Source organism: Lycorma delicatula, chromosome 4 (genome assembly GCF_047948215.1).
Source record: "Lycorma delicatula isolate Av1 chromosome 4, ASM4794821v1, whole genome shotgun sequence".
In the NCBI taxonomy this organism is placed as follows: domain Eukaryota; kingdom Metazoa; phylum Arthropoda; class Insecta; order Hemiptera; family Fulgoridae; genus Lycorma; species Lycorma delicatula.
In genome coordinates, this window is record NC_134458.1 from 134,248,910 (window position 1) to 134,273,914 (window position 25,005).

Consider the following 25,005-nt stretch of genomic DNA (forward strand, 5'->3'; position numbering starts at 1 on the left):
AATATGCTTATTGAATTAAAAAAACTCAATCCAGTTTATCCTAATTTTTAATTATTAAACATACTGTAATATATATGTCTTCATATAAGAAGTGTAATTTTCTTTTATATTTTTTCTATCAGGACAATCTGAATTTATTTTTTAACTGACATTCAGTCCAACGGGCTGGTCTAGTGGTTAACTTTTCGTCGTAAATCAGTTGTTTAATAGCTGATTTTCGAAGTAGAAGGTACTGAGGTTCAAATACGTAATGGTTAGTTGTTTTTATACGGATTTGAAAGCTAGAAAGTGGCCAAAGGTGAACTTTGGTGATCAGGGTTCAATTAATCACACGTCTCAGGAACGGTTGGCCTGAGACTGAGCAAGACTAAACCTCATTTAAATGATATATATATCATCCTCATCTCATTGGGCCGTGGGGAGGTTGCTTATTGTTTACTAGCTGAATAATTGCACATTAGATAAATTAAAAAAAAATTAGCATTAAATATTTTTTAAGTATTTTCGGTTTTATTTTATAAAATACAAAGAAGAAACAGTTTTATTATAGAGGGCTTACGGAAAGATGCTGTGCACTGTAATTATGGAAGTGTAATGACAAAACTTTCTTAATTATTACTTGTATTTTTATTTCATTATTTTATAGGAATGGATATTACAATAACTGGGATAATTTATAAAATATGTTGGAAATATTTCCTCCATCATCGGTACAGTTGCACACGTTTCAGTTTGTTTTCAAACACTTTAAGCAACTGATGTGCTATAATGTCTCGTTTATATTGCCGTTATTGCGGATTTTGTTCGCCAATCTTGCATGGTCTGTTGCGATACACTGCTTATTTCGCTGCCCCCCCTTAGAAAGTAATCTGGGGGAGTCTCATCAGGCGATCGTGCACGCCACGAATCCCTCGAAATGATTCGTTTCCAAAGACATGTCATAAAAAGTCATTGAACTGTTCGCTGTGTGCGCTATATTGTTAGAACCAACCGTGATTGATTTCTGTTAACTGACTAATGAGACTTGTTAAAACAGCACAATAACGATCACTATTAACTGTATTTTGAAAAAAATATTGTACCCATAATCCGCATTCTATTTACACCGACCCAACGCCGAAAGAATAGAATGCACCACATATTTCTGAAGTATACTGCACAGCGACTTTCCGAACGCTCTGTATTATTTTATTATTTATAGATTAATTTATTTAATTTTTTCTTAATTATTATTATCTTAACAATTATTAATAATTAAATTAAATAATCAATATTTTTTTAAATTATATATTTTTGTTATGATTGTAGTTTTTTTTATATTTTTATTAAACCATCTAGATAAGATATAATTTATAATTTTTTTTGCTGTTTAAAGTTTTTTTTTTATATGGCTGTACATATCTAGATTTCATTTCGCATAATCACTTTTGAATGGCCAGATAAACACTAGGTAAATACTAGGTCGTGGATACCGGTGTTCTTTGGTGGTTGGGTTTCAATTAACCACACATCTGAGGAATGGTCGAACTGAGACTGTACAAGACTACACTCATACATATCATCCTCATTCATCCTCTGAAGTAATACCTGAACGGTAATTCCCGGAGGCTAAACAGGCAGAGAAAGAAAGAAAGAAAGAAAGAAAAGATAAACACTTGTTTTGGAGACATTAATCAAAAGCGTTAAATGTCAACTAGAAAAGCGTCTTTTAAGCTGGTAATATCCATAACAAGTTTACGAATTATTCTAAAGGAATTGCAGGTTAAATTTTATCGACCAGGATTACTTTATGAACTTGGTGAAGAAATTTTGATAAAAGATTTGAATTCTACTGGGAATTTATTTATTAATTTTGAAGAGGTTACGCATCTTATTTCTTTATTTAAATAATGCGGTCTGATGAAATAGCCTTCAAACAATAAATGGCCTAATAAACCAATAAATATTTGTATTTATTGGGCAGATAAAAATCCTGGATATAGAAAATCCTTTATAGAAAAGGAGCTTAATTAAATGAAATTCATGTTTGATGTAAGATTACAAAAAGAAATGTTGGGCCCTTATTTCTTCGACGGAAGTGTAACAGATGATTGACAGACATATATATTTTTTTTAATTCGGGTGTTTTTATAAATTGAAATTCGAACTCGAGACCTATAGGTTTAGAAACCAATTACAATTATTTAACAATCAATGATTGTTGTTTTCATATATATAAATACTTCTGTAAGAGGACCTTGAACCGTCTCTTATCTGGTAGTGTTTTGCTCCTCATAAACCTAAATGTTTGAATAATAGCTGTTATATAGTTGAGAGAATGGTAGTGCATCCCTCTAAACTGTACATTGTGCTTGTGGTCTGTTATATGGTTGATGTGCTATTCAGTAGCTACATTTCTACTTGTTGATAATAGTAATTGTAACAGAAGCAGCCATTCGTCGTCTTGTAATCTCATTTCCTGTTCTCAAGTCAGTTTCATCTTCATTGTTGTTGTCGTTTTAGAGTATTAGGGTAGATGGTTTTGTTTCTGTGTATGTGTGCGTGCGTGCGTGTTTACGAATGTGTGTGTTTGTTTTGTGTTGTATGTGATGTGAAATTGGACGGTAGAGCTACGTTGAGGGAAGAAGGGAACTTGGGATCTATTTGCCGGGCCGCTGCGCTAGCCCCGCTAGCGATTCGATTAGTACACCGACTACTCACACCGAACCGCTTGGTGCTGTCTGTACAACCACTCAAATTAACGTTCTGAACACAACAACCCTCTTCATTTTGCTTCTGTCTGACATGCTCTCCCTTTTCCTTTCCATGAATAAAAAAAAAACTCGTGTAATGGTTAGTGATGTTAGTTTTGAATCGCATGCATATCGGTTTTAGCTCGAGCACACATGTCACGTTATCCTTAGGCCAGGAAATCTAAATACTCTGTTTATATTGTAATGTCTTATGTAAACGTAAAACCTATCCTGTTATAACATGGACGATTCAAAGTTTTACCTCATTTTTCAATATGTTTATATCCAGTATTTTAATTTCTCACCTCCTTTTCTTTGGAGGTTTTTCTTACACATCTCTTGTTCAAGCAGCAATTTAACAAAATAATTTCACAAAAAGTGGCAAAGAGTTTATAGTTTTTCCTATTTTGTTAGAAATCTCTCAATTATTAAAAAAGCTATTTTTAAATTAACGAAATTTGGAATTATAAACTAACTAAAATTCGTTATTCTGTTCACTTCTTTTGAAATATTTATCAAATTAAAAATTCTAGTGAAAGCCGCTCTGATTGAAATTTGAAATAGTTATGAGAGGAAGTAATTTTCTGAAAATTTTTTTTCTTAAATATTACTTATCGAAATTACAGTAAATAATAAATTAAAAAAATAACATGTTTCTCAGAAATTTTTATGAAGAATTGATAATTTTTTTATCTCTCCGTCCTTCAGCGGATTTTTATGAAACTTTATTACTGGTCAAAGTCTAGAAAGCTCAGGTGACGAGCAGAGTAGGGGTGGATTGCTGGACCGGTGACTGGCTTCTTGTTACAGAGTAGTCCTGCGCGGTACACGTACTATTAGCACTGTTATGTACTTCAGAAATCCCAGATAAAACTACTATACATCGGTGTGGTTTTTCTTTCTAAACTTCGATAAATAATAATATCAACGTATTATGGATACAGAAGTCGAATATACGAAGTAGGGAATCATAAAATGCAACTGAATTTCGTTACCACTCTTTTAAAAAAAAATATTAAAATGAGATAATAAACCATATTACATCATATTAATTATTATATATATTTATATATAATTAATTTTTAAATCATTTTAGAATTAATAAAAACGAGCATTGGTTGAAATTTTTGTTTTTAAAATATTTGCGGAAGGGGGTGATTTTTTTGAAAAATATTTTGCAAGTATTACTGGAATCAAAAAGTGAATTAAAAGGGAAGAAAAAATTTATCTTCCTGACATTATCAAAATATGATATCCCCTTCCTCCGTATATACTCATTCCCTAGACAGATTTTAAAATATGTATATATATAAAATCAGGGCAAAAATTTGGCCCTGATTTCTGCGCCTTCAGTAAAATTAAGCCAGTTTGTACTCCTTGGGAACCAAATTAGGGGTAAATTTAGTGGTTTTATTGATGTGTTGTTTTATTTATTTTTTTTTGCATTCTTATTTTTTATTCTAAAATATTTAATTTTTTTTGTAATATATCAAAACATATCACATATTAATGTGTTTTATCTTTATTAAAATTTATAAAGTCTTACACTTATATTTAGTTTCTGTTTACTTTATTCATACCATTTTACTCAGAATCGAATTCTCTACAAGTGTTCTTTAAAACTTTTGTGTGTTTTATTACCCATTTACCTAAGTTATTTTACGGCAAACATAAAATTTTGTGTTTTTCGATGCCAAATTTTTTACCTTTTACCCCAGATTTCTGGAAAACTACTAAAAATACTATTCTGAAACCAGTTTTTTTTGTATATATTTTTTTTCTCAGATCAGATTTTATATAAAGCTACTAAATTTACCCCTTAAGTTGGGTCCCAAGAACTACATTCTGGCTTAACCTTACCAAAGGTGCAAAAATCAGGGAGAAATCTTAGCAGCCACCACTCGTTAACGAGTGAATTATGTGAATTTTCTTCTTTATTTTCACTAGTAGAACATGTCCTGAAAGTGTTTAATTCTTCATGAATCACCGTGTATATATAATCCTAATTATAAAGTATTTATTTCAACCTTTCCTGAAATAAAGGCCAACACACACAAATGTGTGTTGTTCCAAATTTCTATAAGCGATTTTTATCGGATCTTCGCGTTTTATGGTTTGTCCCTTTAGTGAGATAAATATATATATATATGTTCTATAATATTTTGGAAAAAATATAAACATTTTTAGAATGTTATTACTTTTTTTTGCAACTTTGCAAAAACTTTCTACAAACAACTAGATGTTTGTGCCCACTTTGTGATGAATATTTTTATTAAGGATACAAAAAAAAAATGGTAATAGTGAAATTAGGAAAAACCTCGTTAATTTTGAATTTCTATGGGTGTCTAATTTTTTTAATCTAAATTTGTACGTACGGTTATATAACTTCTTAATGAAAAATACCACTTTCTCCCACTGGAGCATCTTCCTTTAATGTAAAGGAGTTTTCTTTTTTATATGTATATATCTCACTTATTAGTTATTTATTATCAAAATTAATAAGAATATTCTTAATTTTTTATTTTATAACTTTTGATGGACTGTAGAGAACTCAGTCCTCGGAGATTGCCGTGATTTAAGGATTAAAGTTCTTTTAAATCAGAATAAAATATTATAATTAAAATGTAATCAGTATAGTTAGAAAAAAATATAAATATTTTTGAAAATGGTTTGGCTAAATAAGGCTTGAGAGGATCAATTTTAATCAATTCTTGGGCATTTGAGAGTTCTCTAAACATTAGAAATTTTAATTGATAAACCAGTTCTCTTCGAAAAAATCTGTATATATTTTTTTCTTATTTTTCTACTTTTTATATTTTCAAGTTTACTGTTAAGTATATTTACGATAGAATTTCATTTTATTTGTTTTAAAATTCGTTAATCTTGTTTTTTCTTCACAAAAGTTATTGATTATTTCAAAACTGTTTACCTTGAATAAAATACTTTAAAAAAAATATCGTATTTTTTAAAATTCATTATTGTATTTATTCATTATGAAATTTTTATTACAGATCTGGTTGTTTATCACCTATAAATGTAGGCTTTACATTAATGTTAAATCATCTTTCAAGTGGGTTTTAAATTATACATTTTAAAATAATATCTTAACAGTTTGTTTATACTTTTTGTCTTGTATTGGTGAATTTTTAATTAGTTACGATATTTCTTAAGTGTATAAATATTATTAATTCTTTGTAATATAAACACTTATTAATTAATCATTTATTATTTATATATATTTTTTAAAGAACATCTTAGCCTTTTATTTAATTTTTAACTACTATTTTTTTTTTTCATTAATAAATGCTTTTATATACAAATCCTCTTTAAAACATTTATAGAGGTATATTTTTAAAAAATAAACTATTTATATTTTCTATGGTTACACTGTTACATTATAGTTAAAAAATAAAACCATGCTTTTATTTAAGAGTTATCTTTTATCATAAATAGTATATCAGATATATGTCATGTATCGTAAAATCTTGAAAAAATTTCAGTTCAGACCGTTTTACAACTGTATTGGGAATTGAAAATTCTTTAAAAAAAGCATCTTGGAATTGTGGTTAATTAACTCTGTTTTTTATATTAAACTAATTTCTGAGGTTATATTTAGAAGAAAAAACGTATATAACTACTCTATTCATACAAATAATTGCAAAAGTTTGAACGACTCTGTTCTTATCTACAAAAAAATATTGAGGCTTTTAATTAAGATAAACGTTTTTACACAGATCATTTATTTTCAAAACATAATTATTACGGTACGTAAATATTTCGGTGATTTATAAGGTGGAAAAAGAATCGTGAAAGAAACCATTTCTATTAGGGTACAACTGCTGTTAAAAATATCGGTCTTCTTTTACAAAAGAGGTACAGTCACTACAAGTACATATAAAATTCAATACAGACCTCTTACCTACACATATACAGCTGTTTACAGTATTCCATTGTGAAACAACTTTACTATTTTCTATCAGATTGCAGATCCTTCTAACATTATGAATGAAACTTTATCCTTCCATACAATCCAGAATTGTTTCTATTTTGTTATTTATTAAAATTACGGAATTATAATTTTATGAGTGGTCTTGGATGTTAAAATAGTCCATTGAAAAAGCATAAAAATCGTTAACAAAGTTATGGAACATTGACTTTAAACTGCTGACAAAAACAAGGTAGAGTTAGATAATTTTTTTGTAATTTTATAGGCGTTTTGAAAATAAATTGGAAGTCACTATATTGGAGTAAAAAATAAAAAGTTTTATAATGGTTTTCCTTTAAAAAAAGTATATAAATTACCCGTTAAGTTTTTCCCATTTATGAGGCATAGTAACACGATTATAAACGATCTGGGAATACAGAGGAGTTGTCCGCAATATGCTTCCAGCGTATCCTCCGCTTTTTCGGCCATATCGTCCGCAGGCTTGGCGAAAATCTTGAGAAGTTCGTCGTACAGGGAAAACTCGAGGGCAGCAAATCTCGCGGAAGACCGCCGAAAAGATGGCTGGACCAAATTAAAGAAGCGACTGGAGAAACGTTAGGCACGTTGATTCGAATGGCAGAGGACCGTGAACTATGTCGGGAGATTGTCTACGGGATATAAAACGCGCACCAGATCTCACACATGAGGACTGATGGATGATGTTAACAGTCTAATTTTTAGATAATTAAAAAAAATCTTTGGATAAAATAAGGGCTTGATCTTTCAATAAAATAATAAATGTCTAAAAAACCAGTTTAGATTAGATAATTGTTTTATGTTTATCTTTGTAGAAAGAGCAAACTTAAATATGACAGTCCTTTTCGTATGTATACCGACTTCTAACGACCTACCAGAAGTATTCACAATACCTTCTGTGCACTTTTTTTACCGACGTTTCGAAGAAGTTGATATTACATTCGATCGCACGTGGAGTTGGGGGGTGAAATTTGTATTTTCTTTACGTTTTGACGTATGAGGAAAACGAAAATACCATTCGCTTAAAATGTAATATATATATCTTACTGTCCGGGTAGATCTGAAGGTATCCAAAAGTACCTATGTTTAGAAAACCAGTCGTCAATCTCTTAAATGTAGGCTCAATCAACAGGAAATATCTGCAAATTTTGTTCTGTTTTCTCTCAAAGTAAGCGGAGTATAGCGCGCAGCCAAGCCGACTCTCACGATGCAGTTTTAGTCTGTCGAGATGAGGACTCCACAGTAGAAAGTTTAGTGTGTGCTTTGATTAGTGGATTTTCAATCATTTACGCCTGTTCAACGCCTATTAATTGAATGGTATATCGGTCCTCCTACATCCAATTCTATTTGTCAGTGGGTACAACTTTAAGAGAGAATGGAAGCTAGGTTTCACAAACTAGCAATCATCCAGAATTTTCAATAGTCATGAAACTGTGGATCGTATACGTGTTGCATTCACAACTAGTCCTGGAAGATAGGCGGGCTATTTACGAACTGCAAATTCCTCGTTCCATTGTTCACGACATTGTTCATAAGCGGCTTCCTTTGCGGGCGTACGAGTTACAACTCTATCACATTAAACCAAATGATCGCCTCCTACGGTATCAGTTTGCTGCAACTAATTCACCGTGTCGAAAATAGTCCTAATTATCTTGATACGTTTTTATTTAGCGATGAGGCAACCTTTCATACGTGCAGGAAAGTTAACAAACAATTGTCGAATTTGGGTTTCTGAAAACGTGCAAACCATAACTGGAAATGAAAGGAACACACCGAAAGTCAGTGTCTGGTGGTTAGAACTGCTTAAAAATGGTCTAATCGATCCATTTTTTTTTCATGGAGCTCACTGTGATAAACCACACGTTACTCGACATGCTTGAGAACTTTGCTGTTCCTCAGATTCCTGCAGGCTTCAGTTTCCAACAAGATCACACTTTCGTCGAGATGTTACTGTGTTTTTGAATAATACTTTCCGCGGATGTTGGATCCGATGAGGAGGTCCAACTGCATTGCCACCTAGATCTCTAGATATCTTTCCTTTGAAATTTCTTGCTTGGGCATTTATTAAAATTTGTGTGTATCAAAGAAACGTTCTAGATTTGGACGACTTAAAACAGAGAATTATTGAAGTTCTTGGCTAATAACGCCGTAGATGCTCCTAAACATCTGGCAAGAGTTAGATTATCATCTAAACGTCTGCCGAGCTACAAAAGGTGTACACATTAAACTTGACTAACCTACAATAAATTACTGAGCTGCTGCATTTATTAAAAAATTATTAAATTATATTTACTGGTTCTCTTAATATAAACATACTTTTGTATACCTTTATTCCGGACACTCTGTATATTAGTATAAATAAGGGAACACTAAATACGCAAATTAAAAAGTTTATTGTTACTTTTAATAAATAGTAACTATTAAATTCTTATTATTTTTAACTTATAATTTACGTTTATTGTAATTTTTATTTTATTTTATTTTATAAAATTAAATAAATAATAATAAATTTTACCTTTTGCAGGAGTAATATGAAATTTAGAATAATTAAAAATTTTATTAAGGCTATCATCATCATCAGTATATGCATTTATAGCATATATATATATAAAATAATATTTTAATTATATTCTTATTACTACGTATTAATTTTTATGATCAGTTAACCTTAGTAAACAGTATCAAACCAATTACCATTTATTACATCAGATGAGTACTTATGTATATAAATTTTAATGAATAGCATGGAATATAACGTTTCTCATGCAATTTATTTTAATTAATAAGATTTCTAATTGTTAATAAATAATTGTTGGGTAATTAAATGTATTCATATTCTCATATTTCATGTTTTAATACTTAGATTATTATTGTATATGCCTGCTTTTTAAGTGGATTTCTAGTAATATTTATTTTTTTCTGGGCCTTTTCAAGGCCATGGTTAAAATTTTCTGTAAAATAAAAGAACCAAAAAAAATGAATCAAATAGTGTAGCTGGAAGCTGGATAATAATCTAATTCTATACTTTATCACACTCATGAATATGGTACACGGTTTTTAAGCACAACACACGCGGAGTAAAAAAAAAAATCACTACCTTCCGCCAGGGTCGGCAGTGTGGGAGCGACATTGCTGTCTATCCCTCGCAGCCTCGCATGCAGATTCCTCTGTGCGCATGCGCACAACAGCCAAACACTACGCCGCTGGAACTGTGAGCGCACAGTTCCATACAAAGATTTTTGTATCTTTTTTATAAACTGGGGAATGGCTACTGATTAAGCTTATATTGAAGAAGTATAAAGAAATAATTAAAGATAGAATAACTGATTATATTAAATGTTATCGATAATATCAAGTGGAAATGCGGGGTGCTGCCAGTTCCACAGTGCCTGTACGCGAGCCGCCACTCGGGCCATTTTTGTAAGCAAGACGTAAAGATATCACTTGTCATCCAAGCTTTCTTGTTACTTTTTCGTACATAACAGGAAGCGATTTCAAATGTTTAAAACATCGGGGTTTAGCGCTTTTCCCTATAAGCAGATTTTTGTTTTTGTCAGCTCCAGTTATATTTGTAGCAATTAGTACTGTTAGTCTTTCTTTTGATAATTTTCCCCCCGGACATGTCTCCTATTTAAACCGAAGGCTTCTTTCTGGCGTCAGTTTAAAAAAAGACCGGATTCATCAGCATTATGGATTTTTTCGTCCGAATAGCCCTTTTAATTTTGGGCAAATGGTTTCTAGCCATTTTTCTGACACACCGGTTGGAGCTGCTGCGCCCTCGGCGCTTATTCTTTCCGACACAATATAGTGGCGCTGACGTAACCGTTTTATCCTAACTGAATTTATTTCACGTGGTTTACCGAATTATTCAGAAAAATCGTTCGCCTTAGTTTGTAATATAGGGCCGCTAATAAGGATATCACTAACCCTCTGGTATTTAAACTATTTTAACAGCACTTTAACATAATAATTACATCATTATGTTGAATAGGCCGTAATTTTTTTGATTTCATAGAATTTGTTTCAAAATATTTCTTAATTTTTTCACAGTTCCTCTATATCACCGATATTTTCAATGACGTACGCCTAATTCGTGGGCAATTCCTTATTAGTTTCACCATTCTCTAACCGACAGATAATGTGCGTCTTTTCCTCTATCATGAATGTTTTTTGCGAAGTCATAATGAAATCACTATTAAATGAATTACACAGGATTCATAAAATAAAATACAGTACCCGCGCGATATGATACGCTCACAGCAAAAGATTAATAACAACAAAATGTGGTTGCTTCAATTTACAATAATCTGGTATAGAAAGAAGATAAGAAAAACAAGAAATATAGTACTTGCAGGTAAAAAGGAAAAGGTGATTCATTTTAGCCGTTAAAATATCTGTAGCTACAACGTAGATATGCTATGTTACTGACGAGTCACTTCCGTCCGTCATTGTAAGCGATAAAATGTTACATTGGAGTAGAAAAAATAAGTCGTAATAACCGATGTGGTACTACAACCGATATAATTATAAACAATATACATACTGTGTGTATGTATTAACAGCATACCAAACCAACCAAGAAACAAGTTTTTTGTCACTATATCCGAATGTCATTATGTCCGATGTCACTATAAACGATACTTACAGTACCCCTTTAATTTTAAATGTGTACCTTTTTGGTTTTATGAATTGAAAATAATATGGATATCTCATTTTCATTTCGGTGAGAATTGGTTACGTTACATTTGGCTCACGGAAAAAGGAATCTGAAATCAACTTCATTTCTTGGTAAACTTAACATGTGATATTTTCTAAGAATAGTTATATCAGCTTTGGAGGTTACTTATATCTTATACCAGTTTCCCTACAACTGGGTTTTTTATCACTTAATTTACAAATAGATAATAGTTTTTTCGATATTTTTTTAAATTATGGTTTCACCGAAGCCTATGAAGTACATCGTACGACTGCGTAAATACAATTTTTTTCTAGTGTACAAAAATCATGTGTAGACTCAGTTTTTAATCTTATAACGGAACTAATCATTAAAAAAAAATGTTAAAAGGTCATTCCTTTTTTAGAATTAATCAACTTAGGTAGAAAAAATTAATTTAGGCGTGTTCATTAATGGAAAGATGATTTAAATAAAATGCTTTTACTTCTGTTTTAAGAAAATTTTGATGTACTTTATACTCGACTAGAAAACAAAATATAATCAATTTGTTTTAAATCTGTGTTCTCTATTAAAATTATGTGTTTTATAATATTTAAATTAATGATTTGCTGTCAGTACTCGTTTCCATTTACTTATTTTTTATTCTGAACTGGAATTTGTTATCTAATTTCATTCACAAAAATAATATCCGACCACCTTCAACGTTTACATTACATTAAAATGAATATTAATGTTATTTTTTATTAAAACATCTAACAAACATTTATAGCAACACCAACAAATTTTGTCGTATGTATAATTATATGTTAAATTAATTCACAGAACGTGGTTACTGATAAGTTTGTGTGAATATGTATGTATTTTATAGGTTTATAAAGGGAGTTCTTGTGGTTGTGTGGTTATGTAATGCTACAAACATGATACAATGTTTAGAATTGTGTTGCGTTATGTGCGGTCATTGTGGTCGTTTGTACAGAAGAGAAAATTAAACCGCTTGACGAAATACTGACCAAATTATTATTATTTTTTGTATCTATATATAAAATTCACACACAATGTATCTACACGTATACAAACATGTACATATGCATATTGAGCCGTAAGACGATGAAAAGGAGAGAATGAATGAGAGAGAAAAAGTGTGTTGAATACGTATAACGTTTTCAATTATGAATTTTAAAAAAGAATTCTCTTCTGATGAAATGTTGCTAACATTTTCTACAATCTAACTTACAAAAATGTAACTCTCCACACAGAAAGTGAAATATCACTTTTTTTTGAGAATTAAATTTAAAAACATTCTTCCTTTTTTGTATTTAAAATCATCGTTTTGCTTTGGCTTTGGTTAACTCCAAATCCGATTGAAATTTTTAACATCTTAAACAAAAATAGAATTGTTTCCCGTACTTATAAACGTTATCAGAGAGATTCATAAATACGTTTTATCATAAAATAGAAAATATTTACCTTACATTTTTCTGATTTTTAAACTTTTTTTATGTTGAGGGCTCAAATTTTCCCTGCCTATTGGATTCAGTCAGTTACATCGTACTTTAACCTTTTCAAAAAAAAAAAAAAAACGATTAGTGAAAAACTGAAAAATAAAGAGAACATCCTTTATTTTTCAGTTTAGTTGTCTTGAAAATTTATTATTATTATTTTAAACTAGTTTTCTTTAATGATTTATCTTATGAAATTCTTATCTAAGAATATTTCAACTCTTAAATTTAATCTTCTTCGACGAACACCTTTTTCATGTACATAATAGTGCCGGCCCTGAACATCACTATATCATTTATTTATTTTTATTCTTCAGAAGTGAAAAATGAATTTTAAAGTAATTTACTGACTTGCTTTGCTTTATTTTTACGAGTTTCTTTCTTTATTTAATACGTATAATCAGTTATTCTACTCTTGGTGAGAAGAGATGAAAAAGTGAACCGAAAATTCTCGAGAAAAGTCTTGAAAATGAATAAGTGACATAATTTCCTTTTTTTTTTGTAATAATAGGAAAAAATATTTCTATGTTGGTTGAATTGTAATGCAATCAATTTTTCTTTAGAAAAACTTTTGTCTAATGTTAACGTAAACAAAAGCCGTAGAATGAATAATGCGGTTAATCTAAGGGAATAGTTTAGTGGTTTAGGCGTACATAATAGCTAATGTTTTTTTACTTTTTGTGTGGATTGTATAAAATTATATTTAATAATTTTGTAATTTAACATTTTTATATGAATGCAGTAGAATTAATCTTCTGATTCTATTTTGTGTGTATTTATTATTTTTAATTTAATTTTTTTATTATTAGTTATTATATTATTAATATTTTACATCTTTGTTTTTTTACCCATATTTACTTTTAAAATCCTGGTTATACTGGTAATGCATGTTTAACAATCGAAATACGTATATAGATAAAGAATGTTTTTTTTTACATTTTTATATGAATTTTGTATTAGAATATTATACATTTTTATTTTCATATTTACTTCTACAAAATATTGTATTGGTGAAGATGATTGTTTAACAATCCAAATGCGTATTTAAATGAACAATTTTTTTTTGTTTCAGTGTGATAGCGAAGGAGAAGATGATAAGGTAAAAAATTTTACTTCAATTTTTCATTTACTTATTTTTGTGCGTGAAGTAGCTGAATATTTAGTAGCTTTCGTCTAGTAGCTGAATATTAGTATCAAATTATTATTATTAATTATATCTTAATTATATTACAAATTGCTTGGTTTCAGATTTTGTTGTTTAGTGAATATTTAGGGCATAAATTTTTCTCTGTTTATATAGTATTATACATGATGTTTTTTTCCTTTGTTTGTTCTTAAATAGATTTTATCAATGTATTCTAGCGTCACGAAGGATCACACCTTTTTTCCGCAATCATCTTATTCATCCTATTGTGCTTCGGATAAGAGACGCCGGGACTATAATACGTTCGTTCGGCTGAATATACAGTAAGCGTCAGAAGCGTCCCTACAAAACAGATCGCTAATCATTTTCCTAAATCCCTCTTATTTTCAATCGCTCCCTTTTTTTATTCTACTCCCTCCTTTCCAGTACAATGGGTTTCCTTCGTCTTTCTTACTCGAGGGAATATTTAAAATGATTCGAAAGGGAGCTAATAAATTCGCTCGAACAGATTTAGAACTCTCTTTATTATTTTTTTTTCTTCCTTTTGCCCTTATCCTTTAGAAATTGAGTGGTTAGGGTGAAGTTCTTATGCGTATAGTGAAGAGTGTATATTTTTTTAAATTGAATTTTTATTTAACTTGAATTGAATGCTGATTCAAATTAAATATTATCTTTTGAAGTTCAAATTATTTGTTTTCATACTTTTCAATATCTTGAAAAACATATTAAAAGGATAAATTAATATAAATTCATAAGTTTGTTTGTGTTTTTTTTTTTATAAATGAATTTTTCTTTGTATTATTAATAAGGTTTAGATTTTTTCTTATATAATTGAGTTAAACAAGTACGGCTATTATACAACTTTGACTTCTCGGCATTTCCTGTTTTTTGTATACAAGTTGTAAAGTGTTTCATGGAATTAAATCAGCTTCTTTGATGTGATCAAAAATTGTATATAAGTGCTTTAAACTTGAATTTTTTTTAATGTTAGTGTATTCTATGTTATTGAATTTTGAGAATAATAATAATAAGCAGTTTTACTCCGAATACGTTGTAAGGAAACGTTATTAAAAAAAAATTAAAAAAGTCGGCAGACTGTAAAACGTTATCCATTTTAAAGCAGGCTATATTTAATCCATTGTATAACATTCGTTTTATTTTGTTTGTGCACGCGTGCGTGTAATTTTGATCCTAATGTTTACCCATATAAAAATAAAAAAAATATGTACATATACATATTGTGTACAATATGTAAAAAAAAATATTATATTTTTTTTAACCAGGAAAGTTTAGTAAATCTTTTTTGCACATGATAATTTTAATACGCTGTTAAAGTTTTTAAAAAATAACATATTTGGGCTGTTAGACTTCATGAAGTATATTATTATTGATTATAGTAAGTTTATTTGTAATTGCAACTCTAATATATTATTTTCATTTACTTGTTAGCAACTTTAAATATTTTTTTTTTTTAGTTCAAAAAGGACATAACATCTGCTTGTCCTCTTTGTTTTTTCATTATGGTAAATAGCTTCTTCGCTATTCCACCAACATTACGGTTGGTGATTTATGATTTGTTAGAATTGTTAACCTATTAGGAGAATGGATATATGATATTTTTGGTTGGTATTAAACAAATTCAGTGGGAGGAGTCAGAATACAATAGGCTTGTATATATATATATATATGACGTTACCCTTAAGTTCGTATGGACATGTAAAGAAGTGGTGGGTGGTCGTATTAAGATGGATGCAAGGCAGTATTCATATCTTTAAAATTATTGGTCTAGAAAATTGTTAGTTTTTGTATGTCTTTAGTTAGACGATTAGAATTTTATTTTTAATAAATTTTAAGTATTTTTTATTGATGTTTAAGAATAATTTAAAAAATTTTAAATATTTATTTACGGATTTGTTTATTGTACTATTAATCCAACTTTTCCACTTTCTAATTTATTTAGTTTTTTTATGATTAATTATATTATTCTTGGTATTAAAATAAAATACTGTAAAAATTTGATCCGTTTTGGAAAATAATACATAAGAGGATTTTATTGAAATCATTTCGTCATTTAAAAGCCTGTTTTTTTCTAGTAAATCCGAGAATATTTTTGTTGATGTAAGGGTATTATTATTTTACGATCTCCGTGGTGGAGTGGTAATGTTAATTCCCTTCATCCGGAGGTTCAGGGTTCGATTCCCGATCAGGCATGATTTTTTTCACAAGCTATACATTTCATTATCACCCGTAGTAATTATTACTTGTCGTTAGCCTGTTTTTGCTGTATAAACAAATAAACATTTAGCTAATATTATTATTTCAGTTTTAACTATTCATTTCAAATAAATATACTTGGAAATAAGATCCGAAACAATTAATTTCTTTGCGGTTGAAATTTACATTAAAAATACCATGATGATGATGATACTGAAAGTACGTTTTTTTAATAATTTCTATGTTAGACGATTTTTTTTTTTACAGAAGTCTTACTTTTGCTTTACAATTTTTATTATGTAGATTTTTATCAAAACCACTTATATGAAACATTATTGATGTTTTATAAAATAAGTTTTAAAATTGATTTTTTTTTTTATGTATATTATTTTTATGTTGTTCAGTAATTTATGTAATAAAGGAAAATAGTACGTTTTATTTACATTATTAATATGCAAAGCGTATACATCTATTAATTCTGTCCTCACCCCATTCTCTTTCTTCGTCTCCAGCTACCAAACATTCGCCTTCTTACTCACTCACGCTCTCTCTCTCTCTCTCGTTCTGTCGCTCTTGTTCTTATTCTGTAGGCGCCTGTTTTAATTTCTCGATTCCTTGTAACGTACACGGTAATCTCTCGACAGAACGTTCCAAGGTTAACTATCTAATTAACTAATAAATTTAATTACAACTTTTGTTAACAATTATTATTTGTGTAATTCATTTCTTTGTACGTAGTAATTATAACATTCATAATGTTTTGTAATTTTATTATAATTAATTAAAATGTTAATTAGTTTGGATAGTTAATAAATTACAATTATTAATTGATGATTATTTAATGGTTTTATTTGTTGTTATTGCTTAAGCAATGTGTTATCTAAAATTATGAAAGAACTTATTACTGTATTAGATATTTATTATAATAATGAATGTTAGGTTTTTATTTATGGTTTTAAAAGAGTTTTATTTTGAAAAGTAACTTTTCGTTTTTAATTACGTTTTGTCTGATTATTTATGGTATTTTTCTTAATTAACCATTTTTTTTCAATGAATATGTATAAGTTCATCGACTTGTTTACAATATAATTTAATTTCAAATAATTTTTTTTAATGCTTTTATTTACGGTCGCATCAACAATTACAGTCATTAGCGACTAAAATAACACTACATGATCATAAATAACAATAATAAACAATAAAGAAATAGGAACAATAAAGAATAAACAAAGACAAGTAACAACAAACACAACTAAAACACATAAATCAGACAAAAATCACTAAATTGTATTCTTCATTGCACTGTAGGATAGTAATCGCAATAGACGTTTTATACCTTCTTTCTGGTTTAGTAGAGATTTCATATCTGAACCCAGGTCTAAGTTTTGTCAGATGGTTCCAAAGATTCGGCAGTCAAAGAGCAGATGGTGCACGGACCAGTTGACCTTGCACGCCTCACAGATCTGCTGAGGAGAGCTAAATAGATGAGCGTGGATAAGCCTGGTATGTCCAATACTTAGCCGAGTTAAGATGACTTGGTCTCTTCTGTTGCTCGGGGAAACAGGTTTCTCGAGCACATTCTCCCGGATGTTATGTAATGGCGTGGGAGGACTCAGCAGCCAGAACGTATTCCACTGAGCTCGCAGTTTTACACGGACAAATCTCATGAAGCCTCTCTCACCAGTCAATTGTATACTCGGAAGCCGTTTATTGCCGCTCTTTTGACAGATTCATCAGCCGGTTCGTTTCCGAGGATGCCACAATGGCCAGGGATCCATTTCAATATCAGAGTCTTATTTATCCTTGAAAGGATATCATGAATAATTTGGACGGTGGATTCAGAACGTTTGCAGCTCAAGCTCTCAAGTACACTCATAGAGTGGGTAATTACTAGGAAGCTATCATCATTGCGGGTTTCGATAACTTTCAAGGCGGAGTAAATTGCATAGGCGTCGCAAAGGAACGCAGAGGAACAGGCATTAAGCTTATATAACATCTCGGTGTCAGGGGGTACAATTGAACAGTCACATCCGTCGGCCGAGACAGAGCCGTCTCTACGAAGACCTTTGAAAGTACTCCATTAGCTCTAACACAAATCGTCCGTTTACTCAGAAAATTAACTATAAAGCGCAACATAGTCCCGTTAACATCGTTCTGTAACAAGGTAGCAATTATCCCCTCTCTCCAAGCCATTTCATAATCCTTTCCAATATCTAAAGTCACAGCAAGGAGATGCTCCTTGGAGACGAATGCCTCATACACATCCGTCTGTCATTAGGTGGTCCATGGTAGATATCTTTTCTCTGAATCCCTATTGGTATTGGGGGAAGAATTTAATTCTTTCCAGATGCCATTTCAGTCTGTTATTTATCATCTTCTCCATCACCTTGCAAAGTGTGCACGTTAAAACAATCGGACGGTAGTTTTCTGCTGAAGTGATATTACGATTGGGCTTAGCCATAGGGATGACTACAGCCTCCCTCCAAACGTCCGGAAACACTCCTTCCTCCAAATTAGTGTTGAACAGGTGTAATAAGTACTGGAGACCCTCATCAGAGAGTTCCCGTATGAAGATATATAGTATTATTCCATCAAGTTCAGGGCTAGAAGACTTTAGGCGTGCAAGTATATCTCGTAATTCACTCAAGGTGAGAGAAGCGTTTAGATCCTTGTTGATGCTATTATTCCGTCGAAGTATGTCCTCTAAACTGAATTCAGGGCCGTTTTTAGTCCTCAGAAAATTGTCATCAAAGTTTGAGTCGCTGGAGTTCCGTCAAAACCTGTCACCTAGAATATTCGCAATGTCGTAAGGATTGTGAATTACGCCACCATTCTCAACCAGATCATGCACATGATTGGTTTTATAATTTCCTTTGATTTTGCTGATCTTGTTCTATACCTCACTCAAAGGGGTGTGTCTATTAAGCGAGGCTAAGAAATTGCACCACGCTCGACGTTTAATTTGTTTATATATCCTTCTAGCCTTCGAGCGTCGTATTTTGTATTCTACAAAGGTTGTGTCATTCCGATGCCGTTTGTATCTGTTGAAAATATTCTTTGATGCCTACATCGCTAATTTGCATTCATTGTTCCACCAAGGACTTTATATAAGACCTTGAAACATAGTTGTATCTTTAAGTATAGTATTATTATAGAAACCAGAAGCCAGTAAAATGTTAGGATACAGATTTTCCTCGAACCGTGATCTCCGACACATTTAATAGTGAATCTATTCTAAGTCCGACCAGAGTCAATACCTGGTTACGTTTGGAATTTTTCATACTATACGAAAGATTTCATGCACATATTCGATCCATATCATATTTCAATACTTCATGTTTACTTTTTGAACATGGGTTTATAAACAATAAACCCAAATTTAAATTCGTCATTTAGTTGTCAATATATTTTAGATAGATTGTAAAATTATTTATTTTTTTTTTAATTTTTGAAAGGGCATTTTACAAAAAAAAAAAAAAGAAATTGCTATGAATTAATTTTAATATTTTGCTAATTTTTTATACTACTAATTCATTCCTCTAAATTATCAAAATTACGAGCAGCAGTATTAAAAATTTAAAAAAAAACCGAATAATACATCAAAAATATATATAAGGTCTTCTTTTTTGGTTACTTTGAATGAAACGTTCGGATGGAAAAGGAAGGTATACCTTTTAAAATATTTATTTTTTAGCATTTACTTACACAAAGCTCGAGAATATGCATAAGGATACGTTTCTTACCAATGAAGCCCGACGTTTTGAGTATACTGAGTTCAGCAGCACGCATCACAAGATCCGCAAAGTTCTTAACGTATTCTTTTACTTGAGCCCCGTCACCCGTCACCTGTAAATCTCCAACGTCTTCAGTAACCAGTTCCTTAAATCTATTCCAGTTAGCGTGTTGCAGCAGCCATCTAGAGTTCACTCTTCTTGGAATACAGGTTACTTTGCGGTGTTTGATCGCTATTTCAATGGGGAAGTGGTCACTGCCGTATAGTTCCTGTAGGACTCCCCATTCGTAGAGCTAAACTGAGGAGGCGTTCCAAACGGTCAGATCAATGGTACTAAAAGTCCCATATGAGCTGTTGAGATGTGTATATGAGCCTCGGTTTAGGAAAATAAGATCCGGCCTCTCAAGGAATCTTTCCACTAACTTGCCCCTAGCGTCCAACTTTTGCACCCCCAGCTGATGATGTAAGCATTAAAATCACCCGTCAGTAGAGATGGTTCGGACAATTGCCTAATTACGTCTGTTAGTTCATCTGCATTAAACTACCGACTGCTGTGGAAATATATATTACATACTGTAAACGTTCCAGGAGCAAGCCACAGCCTCAAGGCTAGTATGCAGATGAATTTTTTATAGGCTAGTCGATCACTAATGAAGATGGCGTGGGAGACATCCAACATGTTTTTGAGAACAACATTGTAACCTTTCAGAACTACATAGTTGTTACCTTTAAAATTAGTCTCTTGCAAGCATGTCAGAGAAGGCATATAAAAAAAATTAGTTTTAATTAAATTTTTCTATTTTTTTTTCCAAATTTATTTTTCATAATTTTATTTTGATGTTTTCTTATAATTTATTTATTATGTATAGCCGAGCAGTTATAGCAAGGCTTTTGCGGAGAGAAGTAGATGTACCGCTGTATGTAGATGAAAAAGCGCCTTGTTAGAATGGTTCTGTATACTTTCTTAAAATTTATTCATTATAGGCATTACTTTGAAATGCAGTTGTAGATTTTTGTGTACGTCCATCCTTGTTGGTATTTAACACTATTCTACTTACTACACTATTCTATTCTATTCTATTTATTAGATTGTATTCCATTAATACTAATGGAACACAATATTAAATTGTGCCCCATTAATACTAAAAATATTTATTGAAAACAATGTGAAAAAAGAAATAAAAGATCTGATTATAATAAATAATAAATCAGCAAAGAATTCCCATATATTTTCGGTTGGAATCCGGAAACCGGCAAAACGGTAAAATAAAAGACGGTCGGCTTAAATCAGTAGTCAGATGATACATTCGTCACTAACGAAATTCTACTCTTTTTTTCTAATAGAAAGTAACCAATTTGTGCAACTTCGGATAAATTCGATACTTTGATATTTCGATTTAAATATTATTTTTTTTTAGTTTTATTATTATTGTTCATAATATTTAGCTTTTTTTAATTATTATTCTATTAGCTAAAACGAGAAAAGGCGTATCTGATACGACGAATGTAAATTATTCAGCGTTAACTGAATAAATATTTTTTAACACTATTTGAACTATTTTAAATATTAGAAATAACGCTCCTAATTTAAATGACTCGTAATTTATTCTAAATAGTATTATAAATTTACTTTATTAAACTATTTAGTAGTGTAAATATGTGCGTATTATCATATCATATCATATGACCATTTGAATTACCGTTTACAATTTTATTATGTAATTTAGGCTAAATATTATTAAATTACTCTTCTCTAATAGTTTCTACTGCCAAATAAAAAATTATTTCGAATCGCTCTTATAAAATTAAATAAGTAACAATGAGAAACAATTATTTTTTTCTTTTGTTTTATGTTAGTTTCCTAAATTATGAGGAAAAAAATTTTTTTTAATTCATCTGCAGTTGAAATTTTTCTTTTTAAACTGAAGAAAAATTAATTACACTGAATTCATTTTAACTGGTAATTAATTTGTGAATTACTTTGACGAGTAATCAAAACAGCGGTTGTTTAAAATGTTTTACACTTATTAAAAATTCACAATTTTTTTATGAAAACAGAATTAAAAATTATAAAATGCATGTAAATTACTTAAATTATTATAATATATTTCTTTACGATAAAATCTTACTTTAGGGTAATTATTTTTTTATTTCAGTTATAAAACGTGAAAATCAACTTTAATGAAATATGTGTAACTAGGTTCACTTGTTTTCTTTATAGCATTGATTATTAAAGAAGGTAATTAGAATATTTCCTAATAAGTACATCCTGATATATAAGTTAAGGTAATAAATAGATGTACATTTCCCCCCAATGCTAAGAGAAAATGACGATTACACAACATAATTTTCGTTGTACGTATAGAAGATTGAAAAAGTGATGCGTGTGTACAGATGTAATTAATTAATGACGCGAAATCATAGGGTTCTTTTTTTAATTAATATGTCATTTCTTCTTTCTATATATATTGTGACCCTTGATAACTCTACTTATGTTATGGTCAACAGATGATATAATGACTATTGTAAAGTAAAATAATTAATCTTTGTATTATGTAATATAATGCGCATTTTGATTAATTTATTTTTGAAGAAATATTTATATAATCTCGAAAAAAATCAGGAAAATAAGATTTGGAAATTTCTAAATTCTAAGAAAGGTTAAAGAAATAGTATCATACTGGAAAATGATGGTGATGTGGGTTTTATTTCTATGAAATATGTAATTATAGATCAATAAAGAAAATCAGTTTGTGGAAAGGAGCTTGCAGAATTTATTATAAGGTTGTCATAACCAGATTTGAGCGACTAAATTAAATAAAGTTGCTGATTTAAATAAAAAATGCTTTTATCTTTTGTTTCGATGTAACATTGTTTTTAATTGATCGTAACATTTTTTATTTATTTTTATTATTATTATTATTATCTTTTGATAATTAACTAAAAGCGTATGTTGCAATATGAATACATTCGGTAATTAATTAATTTATATTAAAGAATCCCCAGGTTGATTATTATGGAAATTTATTTGTATTTCTCTGTCAATTGTACTTGTAACGTTTGAAGTTTTAAATTTTTTTTAAAATCAAAGACATTTTTACTTTTTAATTTGAAATAAATATTTCTATTTAAAAAACCTTTTAAAAGAACGTTCTTTTCTTCAATCTTTTTTCTACTTTTATTTAAGTTAACTTTTAACGTTTTTGTATTCTGGAGTTTAATTACTAAAACATAATTAATTGTAGTATTTCTTGTTTTGTGAGTCCACAATAATTAGGTTTATTATATTGTACGTTGTTAGCGTAAAACCTTTACAACGTTATTTCTTCGAGAACAAAAAAATTTATCGGTAACGTCTATTTTTATTTGAAATACAATTAAAAAAGCCTGTATGTTAATTTAGTAATATTTATAATTATTAAATTCCAAATAAATGACCTAATTTTGATGTTATTTGTGTATTTCTCTTAAAATAATGTCGACATTTGCTGTAAAATTATACAAATGAATTGTTGCCTCTCTGTTTTGAGGATTTGTAAATAATGTGTTTCATTTAACTGAGTTGTTTAGTGAATCCGATAATGAACCTACGTTTATGCATATAATACTGTGTTTACCAAACGTTTGATATGATTTTGTTAAAAGTTAATATGCTTTATTTATCATGAATCAAATCGGAAAATTAAAAAAAAACCTTTTTTTAATTTTAACTAATTTATTAATGATAATCTGTTTCTTTATTTTATTAGAAAGTTCATAAGAAAAATGAATAAAGAAATATGTAATGATATCAGCTTAAAAAAATAATAAAAAAATTGTTTTCATCAGCGAAAGAGAAAACGTCTTGCTTACTGTCAGAATTTGATTACTTCGTGTTGATCTAATTTGTCGGTATTAATTTCTGACAAACATCGAATCCACTAAACCGAGTTGTTCTTAATACCGAATTAAATTTTTAATTTACATTCTGTTTAAATACGGTTCTCATAAGGACTTGCACAGAGAAAGAGAGAGAGAGAGAGAGAGTATGAGAGAAACGTACCATGGTATGTCCTGGACGAGCGGGAGAATCGATCTGAAGTAATTCTGCATTCTCCCCGGGTTGGTTGCTATGGTTACCGACTTACATCACATTAAATCAAATTCCCTCCTCCTCATCCTCCTATACCCATCCCTAGTCTCAGATTTTCTCCCTCTTTCCCTCTTCTATTTTACCTCCCGCTTGTTTGACATTCAAAGGACGATGAAGTCTTTCTTCCTTCACGTATTTCCTACTTCTCATCCGTCTCCTCCTTCATATTCTACCTCCTCTCCGGACCAGTTTGAACCCTCATTCTCTCCCATCTCCTTATAGTCTGCCCGTTCACAACTAGAACCTCATTCGCCAACTTTTCCATATTTCGCTTCACCATCATTTCCTTTATTCGTTCATATTCAGTTCGTATGTGAACCAGACAGCTGTGAATTGTGCTATCACTTGGAAAGCATCAATTACACGACCGCCAAACTCTTTATCAATCGTTCTATCTCTGTTTCTTGCTTTCTTATTATTATTATTACCTTTCTCAATAGTTGTATTCTATTTCTTATACATAATGTTTATCGCGTTTTTTTGAAGGTCTTATTTTAATTGAATGTTGGTCTTTAAATACCCAACCCTTCTTGTTTTATTATTTTAATTTTCGATTGTCTGTATACTTTTTCTACTTTTATATCTTTGTTTCTCCTATCTGAGGGAAAAGAAGATGTTTTTATTACATAATTACATTCAGTAATTATAAAAATGGTTGGTGTTGCACTTAAATAAAAATATTAACGCTTTTATTACGATGAGGGAAAAATTTTACCTTTCCCTCGAAATAATATAAATTGTTATTTGATTTACATTTATTTATTCTTCTTTTTCTTCTTTCCATCAGGCCTCTAGTAATCTTCAGCAATAATCATTCTATCTATCTATTGACCTGCCCAATAACCCTTTTCTTAAATGAGATTATTCTTTAAATAATCTCATTTATATGGATATGGATTTATATGGAAAAGGAAT

The 25,005-nt window shown here is 30.1% G+C and overlaps 1 protein-coding gene across 1 annotated transcript in view; it reads left to right on the forward strand.

The window, feature by feature from the left end:
- The window catches only part of LOC142323883 (uncharacterized), a 620,757-nt gene that overhangs the window by 388,663 nt on the left and 207,089 nt on the right, over window positions 1–25,005 (forward strand). The window contains exon 5 of the mRNA XM_075364195.1: window positions 13,940–13,966. Coding sequence (XP_075220310.1) covers window positions 13,940–13,966 — 27 coding nt within the window. The remainder of the gene's footprint in view (window positions 1–13,939; window positions 13,967–25,005) is intronic.